Genomic DNA, 13,655 nt, shown 5'->3' with positions numbered 1-13,655 from the left:
ACACACACACACACACACACACACAGAGACACACACATAAACACACACACACACACACACACACACACACACACACACACACACACACACACACACACACACACACACACATATACTGTACTCACTCACAGTATCACAGCCTTCCTAGAAGGCAGTATGCCCCAGCTGATTCGGTTTCTTTCATTTTCTGCCTCATCAGTTGTTGTTTGAACCAATTCACCCTTTCAGCATCACTATCATACTAGTGATGCCTTAACCTCAGCATCACTATCACACTGGTGATGCCTTAACCTCAGCATCACTATCACACTGGTGATGCCTTAACCTCAGCCTCTCTCATGCACTCTCATGAAGCATCCTGGCCATCTACTACAGTACACTATGGTGAGAGCTGCGTCGCTTTTCTAACAACAGACACACAGCGGGTGAGCATGCAGAATGAACAAATAGCTCCATTCAGAGAGATGATTAACCAATTCAACACTTCACTGACTTGGGATCACTGAGTGGTTGTAGATGGGTTTGAAGGGAACAGCTTTGGCTTCACATAGTGCACCCCACTGCATCTCTGAAATGCCTATCCCAGTCCAACTTTACAGTAAGACTCCCATAATTAGCCTGGGATCAAAACATTGTGAATATCTGTGTGTGTGTGTGTGTGTTTTGTGTGTGTGTGTGTGCATTTCTTTAATTTATGTGTGTGTAGTGTGCAGATGGGGATTAGGGATTGGGGGGAGGGGTTGTTATGTTATTTATTGCTTTCTTTATTTATTATTATTGCTTGTTATTTTGTCTGTGCAAAGGGGCTCAAGTTAAGACATGATAAGACATGGTATGAACACTGACATTCAATTGCGCACACACACACACACACACACACACACACAAGCACACTGTAGGCTCTGTATACATAAGCACACTGTAGGCTCTGTGCTGAATGAATTAAAGATCTGTTGTAAAGTTGTATTACTAAATAAGTGCCGTTCATACAGAGGTGCTGGAACTGGGCTGAATTCATTATTTTGCTTTTCTAAACAAAAAATGTGTCATTGTGTAATGGCAGAAAGCTGTTGCATGAATATTGATTAAGTGATTGTCAAAATGAGATGGCTTTATCTCTGGCTTAATTAAAGACCACTTGGTTTGCTCTGAACACTTCGGGGATACAGACGAAGCTGCACTGATATCATTCAAATAAAGACTATCTGTCCCCTGTTATGGAAACTAAACATTGGGCCTTGATCATCAGTTAAACATAGACCTCTTTAAACATTAAAGATAGCATCAGGCTCTTATGGTTGTAGTTATATTGGTCTTCTCCATTCCACATTTCCTTTATGATAATGCAACATTAATGCTTTTTTTAGTTAAAGAATCTATACTATGCATTTGCGCCACAGAATTATTGAGACCTATGGTCTCGCAGTATTTCATCCTGTTCCAACTCCCTGATTACTCTGTGCATAGATTCAATGGACGAGTCAAACTACAAAAAGACCAGACCAGAGTCTAGAACACAAACGAAGCATTCGAAAGGGCGAAAATAACAATCTGGTAAAAAAAAAAAAAGGCAAGCCTGAAAAACACTTTTGTCTGTAGTGTTGATCAGGACTGAGTCAGCCTCTAAATTCAGATGCAAATATGGATTGGAGGAGGGCCACTGTGCTTGGGGCTACAGATGGCCGCCTATTTTCTTTAGAGTCCTCACTGCGCCTAAAACCAGTGGCCGATATCAGTGATATAACCTATCCATGGTGCGAAGAAAGCAGGCTCACCATGTGATCAAGTAAATAGTATTGAGAGTATTGATCTTGAAATGAATGATGCCATGCGAGAGCACTTCGTCACAGGAGAAGACGGAACGCTTTAGGCTTGTCTGGTTAAGCTCTAATATTTATCACGACTCACTGAGATGATACCATGCTGTAAGAATCTAAATGTACATGAGCTACTGTGGTTTATAAATAAATGTGTATACTTCACCACAACAATCAAGAAAGGTGTTGAGGTTGAGCAAGGTTTGAAAAGGTCAGTTAATCCTCATCTGAGAGCGTCAAATGTAATCCTGCAGAGCCAGATTTATTCTGTATCTCTCTGCCTCTGGTGAAATAGCACAGCTGCCCCAGAACTTTCACTTAAATGTCGGCGGGAAGGATTTGACATTTCAGTTTTTCAATCAAAATCTGAAAACAGAAATTAAGTGTGGTGATTCAGTAAGATTAAGTTGTTCTCTCATGGAGTTGGGGGTAGGATTTAAACCTTGTCTTATTAGCTAAGGATTCCACCACCCTGTACTCCCACTGTTTCACATTTTCAGCCAACTCCAGACATGTTCTTCCCATCTATAATACACCTCATCAAATGTATCCTCCACATCCTCATGCTGTAGTTTACTGGCACTTCAATAAAGTGCCATTTGTTTTAAATGTATAAAATCAATACTATGCAATGCATATGCAAGTGTGATGATAATACCTAGGTTATCTGAGAAACTGATAGGGTGTTAAAGTCTAGTGGCTATTAGCAAAGTTATTTAAAAAGATGCTTGTGCAATATTTCCTTGTGCAAATGATATGAAATGTTGTAGGATATGACTCAATGAAATTAGAATTCAGCATTAATGGTCCCTCTGCTGTCTCTGTCTTGTTTTTTAGGGTTTTTCGTTTTAGTGAACGTTCTGCACCTTTTCCTGCGTAATGAGATCCCGCGCTCGGGCGCTCATGCTCACACGCTCACACACGCCTCATCTCACACACCTCTGCTGGAGGGCAGGCTTTTTAGTAAAGGGGATTTGTAATGTGTCACTGATCTCAGGAGTTTATGTGTGTGAGAGTGTGTGACGCGCATTATCAGAGTATGTGACTATTTGCATGTGTGTGTGTGTCGGTGTGTCTGTGTGTCGCAATGTGGTGTGTGTGTGTGATGCAATGTGTTTTGTGTCTGAGTCTGTGTATGTGTCTGTGCGTCCAGCATTTCCCAACTCTAGAACACCTTAAGCTCACTAAATATGCTAGTCATTTGTGCTAGTTATTTGAACTGATCTTTTTTTTTTTTTACAAAAAAAAACATTTTTAAATGTTTTTTTAAAAATACTAATGCACACGAAACATAACTTATCTATGTGATATATTTACATAACCTAGAGACGTTCTTGTATGTGTCGAAACTACCTTCATGGAAAAAAACAGAGGAAATATTCAAGTTTTCCTTGCAGGATTATTAGTGTCCTTCAGGCCCCCTCGTCCCCTGGTGCGTCATAGTGTCGGCTATTCTCTCCTGTCCTCTCCCATTAGTCCCCACAGTCCACTGTGTCCTGTGTGTGTTCTCCTACTCACCATGACAACCTGCCCTTCTCTTTTTCCAGTGTATCTATCACACACTCTGTGCTTGTCCAACTCCCCTCTATGGCACTTTGCATTGTTCTGCATGTTTTGTTTTGTTTTGTTTTGTTTTGTTTTGTTTTTGGACTCGCGAGACAAACGCCACACAGACGGACTCCAGGAGCGGGGCCGTCGTCAGGGTGTCCTAGCGTCGTCAGGGTGTCATATCTCCGATTCGCGGCGGTATGACCTCTGTTCGTGGGGCCGCGGCGTCTGCAGGCGGCTGGTCCGGTCAGGGCTGATGCCGGGCAGCGCGCGTTCCCCGCCGCCCACCGCCCGGCTCCTCTCCTGCTCCTCCTCGTCCTCCTCCTCCTCGCGGCTGAGGAAGGCCAGCTCGTTCTCGTAGCAGAAGGCGTTGGCGGCCGGCACCAGGTACTTGCTCTCCACCATGTCCTTGGCGCTGCAGCGCGGCGTGCTGGGCACCTCGTAGGTCTTGTGGAAGTGCGAGTAGTCCACCTTGTACTGGTTCTTCTCCTCGAAGAGCACCGGCTCGAAGCGGTGGCCCCACAGGATCTCGCTGGCCAGGTAGGAGCTGCGCGCCTGCGCCGTCATGGCCGTGGCCTCCACCATGCCCTCCAGGATGACCACGATCTCGAAGTCGGCGGTCTCCAGGTCCTGCTTGCCGACGCCGTACAACGGGCTCTCCTCGTCGATCTCGTGCAGGATGGTGAGCGGCGACACCAGGAAGATGCGGTCCAGGCCCTTGTCGAAGCCCACGTTGATGTCCAGCTGGTCCAGCGGGATGTACTCACCCTCCTCGGTGACGCGCGGCTTGATGAGCTGGGCGCGCACGTGCGCCTCCACGATGTGGCTCTTGCGCAGGTTGCCCACGCGCCACATGAGGCAGAGCTTGCCGTCGCGCATGGCCACCACGGCATTGTGGGAGAAGAGCAGCGTCTGGGCGCGCTTCTTGGGCCGCGCCATCTTGGCCATGATGGCGCCGATCATGAAGCAGTCGATGATGCTGCCCACGATGCTCTGGAAGACCACCAGGAAGACGGCGACCGGACACTCCTCGGTCACGCAGCGGAAGCCATAGCCGATGGTGGTCTGCGTCTCGATGGAGAAAAGGAACGCCGCCACGAAGCCGTTGACCTGCAGCACGCACGGCGTGAAGTTGTCGTCCCCGGCCGGGTTGTCCAGGTCCCCGTGGAAGAGGGCGATGGCCCAGAAGGCCAGTCCGAAGGCCAGCCAGCTCACCACGAACACCAGCGTGAAGACCACCAGCATGTAGCGCCACCGGATGTCCACGCAGGTGGTGAAGATGTCGGCCAGGTAGCGCTGCGACTTCTCGTCCATGTTGGTGAACTGCACGTTGCACTGGCCGTTCTTCTTGACGAAGCGGTTGCGGCTTTTCCGCCGCGTGTGGATCTTGCCGTTGCCGAAGCCGTTCATGCCGCCGCCACCGCCGCCGTGCATTGTGGTCAGACGGAGGCCATCCTCCTCAGAGGAGACGATGCTATAACGGCTGATCCTCCCCACACTCATCCTCCCTCTCCCTCTCTCTCTCTCTCTCTCTCTCTCTCTCTCTCTCTCTCTCTCTCTCTCTCTTTCTCTCTTTCTCTTGCTCCTCTCTCGCAGTCAGTCACAGTGATGTTCTCTTCCAACCTCTCAGCGGGCTCTTCAACTTTTTTTTTGCTGTCACTTCAATTGACAGTCTCTCTCTCCCACACATTCAAAAACAGTCTCTTACTCTGTTTTTCTCTCTGTCTCACTGCTCCCTCTCTCTCTCTCTCTGTCTCTCTCTGTCAGTGTCTCTCCTCTGTACGTCAGTCAGGCTGCAGGTCACCCTGTTCTCGGCGTGCGGTGTGGCGCGGTGCGGTGCGGTGCCGACCCCCCACACTACCGTCCTCAGGGCTCCATGCCAGTCCCAGTGTGAGGGGCTCTCCGGAGAGGGGAAGGGGGAGCTGGTCTGTCCAGGAGCCTGCGGGAGATGAGAGAACAGACACCAACACCAGCATCAGACTCTTAAGACTGACAATTAGCCAGGGCTCAGTGGCCTTCAATTGGCCAGTCATCCTTCTCATTAGCATGCTGACACATATTAAAATGAGAGCATTTTCAACAGCAACAGCAACAGAAACAGAAGAGATATAATTCTGTGGAAATAAATTCAAATAAAGTTTTAGTCTTGTGTGTGCATACATGCGTGTGTGTGTGTGTGTGTGTGTGTGTGTGTTGGATCCCTTGGTCTTGTTTGGGAAACTGCATAATTGATGATGGACTCACTGGCTTCTACAAGGCACAGTACAAAACAAGAGTGTAAGCGGTATCAGATGACATGCATACACACCCATACACACCCACACACGTACTCATACAAGGAGTCTCAAGGCTACACAGTTCGAGGCGCTCAGAGCTTGTTTATTACAGAAAATGTATATCTCCATGGTACTTAAACAGAATGATACTGCTTAGATATTAAGCGAGAGGAAAGTTGAATACAAACAGGCACAAATACATTTTGAGTTTAGGGAGCCATTGCTGGAATAAGATTTTTTCCAGCATGTTGACCTATCTGTGCATCTGTGCATGTGTGTGTGTGTGTGTGTGTGTGTGTGTGTGTGTGTGTGTGTGTGTGTGTGTGTGTGTGTGTGTGTGTGTGTGTCTGTGTGTGTGTGTGTGTGTGTGTGTGTGTGTGTGTGTTTGTGTGTGTGTGTGTGTGTGGGTGTGTGTCTGTCTGTCTGTATGTTTGTGTGTGTGTGTGTGCATGTGTGTGTGTGCGTATGTGTGTGTGTTTGCCTGTGGGGTCCTAAGAGAATACCTCTAGAGTGCAACATCAGTCCTGGGAGCAGATGGCCCAGGGGGAGCCGAGGGGAGCTATGGGCACAGAGAGAGAGAACTAACAGAGACTCAAAGAGATGGATGAAAAGCTACAAAGGCCTCGAACCACCAGAATGTGCTGGGGTGTGTGTGTGTGTGTGTGTGTGTGTGTGTGTGTGTGTGTGTGTGTGTGTGTGTGTGTGTGTGTGTGTGTGTGTGTGTGTGTGTGTGTGTGTGTGTGTGTGCATGTGTGTGTGTGTGTGTGTGTGTGTGTGTGGTGTGTGTGTGTGTGTGTGTGTGTGTGTTAGTGTGTGTGTGTGTGTGTGTGTTTGTGAATGTGTGTGTAGGTGTTGTTGGCAGGTCTGCCCTAAAAACCATGACATGTAGCCAGCCTTTTTCATCTTAATTTGTCTGACCTCCTTCTCATGAAACTGCCATCTTATTAATCACACAACAACCTGCAGTATGGCTGCACCCCCTGAGAACACACAGAGACATTTACCAAGCGGCACGCTAACTTCATCATGCCTGTCAGCATTATTTAAAGAAGCTATAACACACCTTTGGGTCATGATGCTGCAGAGATAAGGGGATTATCAGCCAGCTCAACAACAGTGGTTTCAACAGTCAGGGTCCCACACCAGTCAAGTTTTTCTAGAATATTCTCTGCTACCTTCAAAATGATTCATTTGGATCTACCATATCTAGGTTAATTAGATGGTGCAATCAAATATAAACTATTTAATGGAGAATTCTGTTTCCTTGGTAAGTAATATACCTGACTCAGAGGGTTCAACAGGGTTGTCTACTCAAGGTTTGCCACGGTGGAAACCTGGTGATGGTGAGCAGCAGCTTGCGTTCAATTTTTAATCATCTTGTCGGTGGTTGTTTCGGTCGTTTAATCTGATGCACTGTTTGTCATTTAAATGATGTATAACAGTGTTGATGTCCCTGGTTTAAAAATTAACCAATGCAAAATCAGTGGCCGTCCTCATTCTGACTGTGTGTATAAAACACACACACATACACACACATACTGTACATACATACATACATACATACATACACTCTCTCTGTCTCTCTCTATAGTTTCTGGCTATTTACTATAAATCATGTAAACACAAGCAGGCTATTTAGAAAAAGAAAGGATGCTCTGATCATGGTCACGTGTGTGTGTGTGTGTGTGTGTGTGTGTGTGTGTGTGTGTGTGTATGTGTGTGTGTGTGTGTGTGTGTGTGTGTGTGTGTGTGTGTGTGTGTGTGTGTGTGTGTGTGTGTGTGTGTGTGTGTGCATGTGCATCCTGTCCATATCACCTAGTGTAGCGTCTCTCCATATCATACTATCATGTGCGGCATCAAGTGTCACATGAATACTTGAAGTGAAAGTGACCGCTCCCACCCCACCTCCACCCCCAGCTTTCTCCTGAGACTCCAGACTGATGACCTCAGCCTGCGGAGACAACAGAGAGGGTCGGTGTGTCCCTGACCTGAGGCCGGGAGTCAATTATCTCTCACCAGGAGCCCAGGCAACCTGATCTGCTCAACAAAAACGGGGATTTTCTCAACGACTCATTTCTCCGTTGCCTGTTTTTCTTTTCTTTCTCATGCAGTCTGTTTATTTATGATTTATTCTTCTCCATACCCTCTGCTACTCAACCAGGTCTGCGTGATCCGTACATGAGGAGCCACTTACCTAACGATCTGCAGACAGCCTGCAGAACATTCGTATTCATGTATTTATAAAGACGCCCCCCAGACAGAGACAGACACAGACACAGACGTGGACACAGGTTGCTGACAATCACATGGCTCACAGCTGCTGGGGTGTGCTCAGTAATGCGATGCAGTGTCCACAAGAGAATACCATGCAAATGTGTGTGTGTGTGTGTGTGTGTGTGTGTGTGTGTGTGTGTGTGTGTGTGTGTGTGTGTGTGTGAGAGAGAGAGAGCGAGAGAGAGAGTGTGTGTGTAAGAGAGAGAGAGAGAGAGAGACAGAAAAAAAGAAAGTGAGTGTATATATCTATGTCAGTGATTAGATTTAACAGTCAGCTAGCAGTTTCCATCAGTAAGATATTTCAAAACATGTTTTTGGGATAATTTCCCTTACACATACATTCCATGTATCCACCAATTAATATATCTGCTGCACATTTGTGTTTACATTGTATTTGTTTCTATCAAGGATTGGCTGAGATGTTTCCTATTCATCCACTAGGGGGCCACACTGAGCTAGAGATGTCTAAAACAGGTAAAGTGAACAAAACAACCTGTTCTCACACTAAATACCCACGAACGCACATAATCAGAGACATTAAGGTTGACAAACAGAACTCTGAGCGCTGGCATGCGACGTGATCGTGATCCAGCGCTCCTGTTCACACTCTCACTCATCTTCATCTCTCATCTCTCCAGATGCTGACGTTCTCTCCCGTCTCTCTCCAACAGCTGAATCACCAAACAGATGGAGCGTTTAACACCTTCACTCAACTTAAAGACTACTGCCATTTTTGTCTTTTGTAACAGAAAGTGAAGGAAGAGAGGGGGCGGGCAAGAGGAAGGTCTGTGTTTCTGTGTATGTACTTGAGTGTGTGCTTGTGTGTGTGCCTGTGTCTGTGTCTGTTTGTCTGTATATGTGTGTCTGTGCCTGGGTAACTGTGTATGTGCTTGTGCTTGCACATGCATGTTGTTGTGTGTGTGGTTGTAGTCAATGACATTAGAGACATTGGTCAAGGTTATATGAGTGGCATTAGTCCAGGGGTATGACACATCTCTGCATTGCCATTTTCTGAACATTCTTACATGAATGTGCACCACACACACCACACTGGGGTGGGCAATACTGGACACTCTCAATACTGGACAACTCTATGTAAAGTTAACCAACTTCGTGGTGGTGTTTAAAATCTTCACACAAATCATCACCTGCTCTCTGCATCATATAATATAGTCAATCATCTCTGATAATACCTTTTGGTCTGTTGAAATAGATAATCATTGTTATTGCTCTGTAGACATGTAGTGTTAATTGCTGGCATAAGCGAAATCTCCAGTTAGTCACCTACAAGCCACAGTGGGAGAGTAATATTCTCCGAGCTGTGGAATAATCTATGGAGTTTTAATCAACGAGCTTCACGTTAATTAGATTCCGTCCGGTTCTGTTGCAGGTGCAGGGGTCGGTTTTCACCCTGAGAGAGTGTGTCTGTGGTTACGGAGCGCAGCTGAGACCTCCAGGCAGTTTTATTCCAGGCGACATTTCTAGCTATGCTGCTGCTCACCTGCTCTCTCCAATTACCCGTTGTGAAATTAGCAAAGGACCTATGGGGAACGATTAAATCCATTCTCTCATAGCCACAGAGCAACTTGTTGCATAGCTTTGTGGTGTGAGCAGAATGCTGAGTTTATATGGAAGCAATGATTAAAAAAGGGGTTGAAAGTTTGAGGGTTGTGCTTACCTTGCTTTTTCTCCCTCGTCTCTCTGTCCCTCCGTGGTGGTGAATGAGTGTGTGTGTGTGTGTGTGTGTGTGTGTGTGTGTGTGAGTGTGTGTGTGCGTGCACACACACTCTCTGCTCAGCCAAACTGAAGCATTCCCTCAGTTTTAGATTCCTAAAGACAGAGGAGCTGGATCCAGACGCTCCGAACAAACACACATTTGTCCTCTGACCCTCTTCATCCTGTAGTTTGTCTCCTCTTCCTCCTCTTCCACACGCTCGTGCTGTGGCGTTCTTCTGGAAAATGACGAAAACCCCCCCGACGTGTCCTCGGCACCCAGAAAATGTAAAAATATTTTCCAGATATATCCCTCAGGAAAAGCAAATCTCAAAAGACACAAAAAAGTTAGGTTCCACCAGTACTGTGTGAAAGTGTGTATCTAAGTGTGTGCGTGTGCATGTGTGTGTGTTCACAGGCGTTTGTCCATAGAGAGTGTGCCGTGGTGGTATGGATGGATCTTCATCGTAAGCATCCTCTTCCTCACTGGTGGAATTCCATTGCGTGGGATGGCTGTGCGGGTGAAGTCTGATCCACACTCATCCTAAAGCACTGGCTCATCCCTCGCTTCTGCCCTCCTCCTCTCTCACACTGTTCATCTTTGCAATCTGATCCAACACTGCTGCAGTTTTCTCTCTGTCTGCCTCTCTCTCACTCACTCCCTCCCTCCCTCCCCCCCTCTCTCTCCCTCTCTCTCTCCCTCTGTTTCTCTCTCCTCTGATTGTGTCATAGAAACTGCCATTTGTGGTCAGTGTATGTTCGATGCTCAGTCCACCCTCTCTCTCTCTTCCCTCCCACAAGACATGTTTGCTTCAGCCACTTGATGCTTTCAAGCCAAGTCCCAGTTACTGCACACACAGAGAATGAACAAATGAATAACAGTCATCAAATGATTAAGCACTTGCCATTCCATCACAAGTTCCCCTTACTGTAATACCACCTGTTTGGACAGTCAGTGGTCGGTGAGGTAATACTATACTTCCTCCTAACAGGATCAACTGAAGTCTCCTGGCAATCCATTGATTTCTCTACCGTCTCTATTTTCCCTCTACAAGCTTTGACTCATTCAGTAATATAACTTTTCCACAAAGGGTGTGTGTGTGTGTGTGTGTGTGTGTGTGTGTGTGTGTGTGTGTGTGTGTGTGTGTGTGTGTGTGTGTGTGTGTGTGTGTGTGTGTGTGTGTGTGTGTGTGTGTGTGCAAAAAGATGAGTCAAGTCAAAGAGAGAGGACAGAACAAGTTAATGGGAATAAAAAAATGAGAGATGAAAGAAGAATGAAAAGGGTGATGAACGATTAAGAGAGAGAGAGAGAGAGAGAGAAAGAGAGAGAGAGAGGGAGAGAGAGAGATGAGGGCGGCACAGCGAGAGAAACAGGGGGAGCGTGAGCTGAGCTGTAGGGGCTGTCTGGCTGAAGCCCAGTCTGCAGCACGCAGTCTCCTGTGAGTCACCCCACCAAACCAGATCAGTTCCTTGAAAGAGCCTAATCCATTTTTACACAGGAGAGCAGTGCCCGAGCGTGGGCACATCTGTTTGAATCGACCCTGAACTGAGCGACTGAGTGACCCCCCTTCCCCAGCCTGGACACACTGACCCTCCGTTATCTAAAGCCCAGGAGAGGACACTGTCTCTCTCTGGGAATAGGGACAACCTGAGTTCAGGTCTGAGGCTGCAACGTTGGTGTGGGGACCCACTCATTGTAACCATGGTGATTGGCGAGCGTCTCATCACAGAAAGAGGGTCTCCATGGTGATGCCGAGCTGAAGATGGTTCAGCACTTTCCTTGAGAGAGGGAGAGAAAGAAAGAGAGAGAGGAAGAGAAAGAGAGAGGGAGGGGACAGGAAGAGAGAGACAGCCAGAGAGGAAAAGAAAGAACGAATGGGAGAGAGAGAGAGAGAGAGAGAGAGAGAGAGAGAGATTCCAGATTTAAATTCCTCATTTATTCTCAGGGATGCCATGATTAACAGTAATTACAGAGCCTGAGCTGGCAAGCAGACGTCTCTCTCCTCATCTTCATCTCTCTCTTCCACCACATCTCTCATTCTCTCTGCTGGGATCATCACTGTTGAGAAGATCTGTTGACGTGTGTGTGTGTGTGTGTGTGTGTGTGTGTGTGTGTGTGTGTGTGTGTGTGTGTGTGTGTGTGTGTGTGTGTGTGTGTGTGTGAATGTGGAATGTTCACAGACCAATTTGTCCCTATTTAACAATGTCATCCACAAAAAATTTATTAATTAATGGAAATACCAGAAAATAGTCATTTTGTACAGCATTAGAATAATATCTTCATAAATACTGTGATATTGCTTATACTTATATTACTGTAAGTATCACACTACATGTGGTCAGTTTACAGTCAGTGTGCTCTTGCCTTTCTGTCTATAACCAACAGGGGGAGCATTTCAGATGTCAAGCAATTATCAATATTGAATGAATATAATTATTTTTATTTTAGAACGTGTTCAGAAATTCAGCTGATATATAGAATGTTCACTACATCCTCATGACTCCCTGACTTTAGAGATAACTATGACCCACTGCACATTCCTTCTGAGGGGAGAGGGGCTGGTCAATGGCCACTACACAACACACGTACACTCCTCTTTACAGGGCTAACCTGTTGAGCAGATGAGTGTGTCTGAGTCTTGTTTACTTGTCCTTTCTCAACCCATCTCACATTCCTTCCCCAGCCATGATAGAGAAGAGAAGAGGAGAGGAGAGGAGAGGAGAGGAGGAGAGAGAGGAGGAGAGAGGAGGAGAGGAAGACAGTTGAGGGAAACTTCCACTGTGTCTATTGTGTGAGAGTTGAGCTGAGCTCTGAACCCATTTCAACCCTCTCTCTCTCTCTCTCACTCGCTCTTTTTCTCTCTCGTTCTCTAGCTGTCAGCCCGCCCTCCATAGCGCCCCCACCCCCATGCACCACCCCCCCCCCCACACACACACACACACACACACTTTTTTTGCCGATGCTATTTTAAGACCGGCACCGTCTCAGAAGTCAGCCTGTTTCAGCGTTTCAAACTAATTTCATTTCATAACAATGATGATATATGGCATACGATAGTCCTCTAGTGTCCACCTATATGTCTGCACGACACATTTTAATAAATCAGTGTCCCAGCGTGTGGATGTGCTCAAATGAGTCTGTCCGAAGTGCCCTTCAGTGCTAATGTTGGATTTATAGCACCATAATGAAATGATGTAACTGTAACATTCCCTACTAAGCTCGCCCTCGTCCTTCTGAATTTTATCCCGTCTTTTTGCACTGCACTGGAAACAGACGAGTGTGATTTGGTAATGACTGATCTCACATAATGATTATTCCAATTAATAGTCGAAGTCACTAACTTCAGCATGCACACGCACACGCATGCACGCACACACACTCACACACACACATACACACATACACACACACACAGACACAGAGTGCTGCTGGAGTACGCAGACAGACACACACACATACGCAGACAGACACACACACACATACACAGAGTGCTGCTGGAGTGTTTGCTCAGAAAGCATTACGGTCCAGACTCCCTCGGTCATTAGCTCTGAGCCGCCTGCTCTCCTCTCCTCTCCTCTCCTCTCCTCTCCTCTCCTCTCGGCCCCGCTCTGCTCTCTCATCTCCTTCACCTGACAGCCGCGTGGAGCCGGAGCTCTGAGCTGCCCAGCAGGGGCCCCAGACAAGGACAGTCAGTAATCACCGCACTTCACAGACTTCAGCACAGTCAGTAATCACCGTACATCACAGACTTCAGCACAGTCAGTAATCACCGCACTTCACAGACTTCAGCACAGTCAGTAATCACCGCACATCACAGACTTCAGCACTGTAGCAGAGGATGGAAACTACTACAGAGTACTGACCCCTCCAAGCTTAATGAAACTCATCCCAGTGTCTACTGGAATATGTCAGTAATATCTGTCTCTGTTCTTCATACACACAGAGATACACACTAAGCGATGATAATTTGTGAGGTTACATACAATATATACAGTGCAAACAGACACAGGAATATGTACTGTATGT

The 13,655-nt window shown here is 46.7% G+C and overlaps 1 protein-coding gene across 1 annotated transcript; it reads right to left on the bottom strand.

Moving 5' to 3' along the window:
• Positions 1-3,542: 3,542 nt before the first annotated feature.
• Positions 3,543-4,790, bottom strand: kcnj12a (potassium inwardly rectifying channel subfamily J member 12a). Its single transcript, XM_076299040.1, has one exon. The coding sequence runs from the start codon at positions 4,773-4,775 to the stop codon at positions 3,543-3,545; it is 1,233 nt and encodes a 410-aa protein (XP_076155155.1). The 5' UTR covers positions 4,776-4,790.
• Positions 4,791-13,655: the final 8,865 nt, after the last annotated feature.

The sequence above is a fragment of the Alosa pseudoharengus genome, unplaced genomic scaffold (assembly GCF_046254945.1).
Source record: "Alosa pseudoharengus isolate Yale_2024_CS ecotype anadromous, Long Island Sound unplaced genomic scaffold, YU_APseudo_1.1 YU_APseudo_1.1_scf_21, whole genome shotgun sequence".
NCBI classification, from domain to species: Eukaryota; Metazoa; Chordata; class Actinopteri; order Clupeiformes; family Clupeidae; genus Alosa; species Alosa pseudoharengus.
This window is presented reverse-complemented; position numbering and strand designations above follow the sequence as displayed.

Excerpts from the sequence above, each read along its gene's own strand:
- kcnj12a (XM_076299040.1), bottom strand. The coding sequence starts at position 4,775 with ATGAACGGCTTCGGCAACGGCAAGATCCACACGCGGCGGAAAAGCCGC.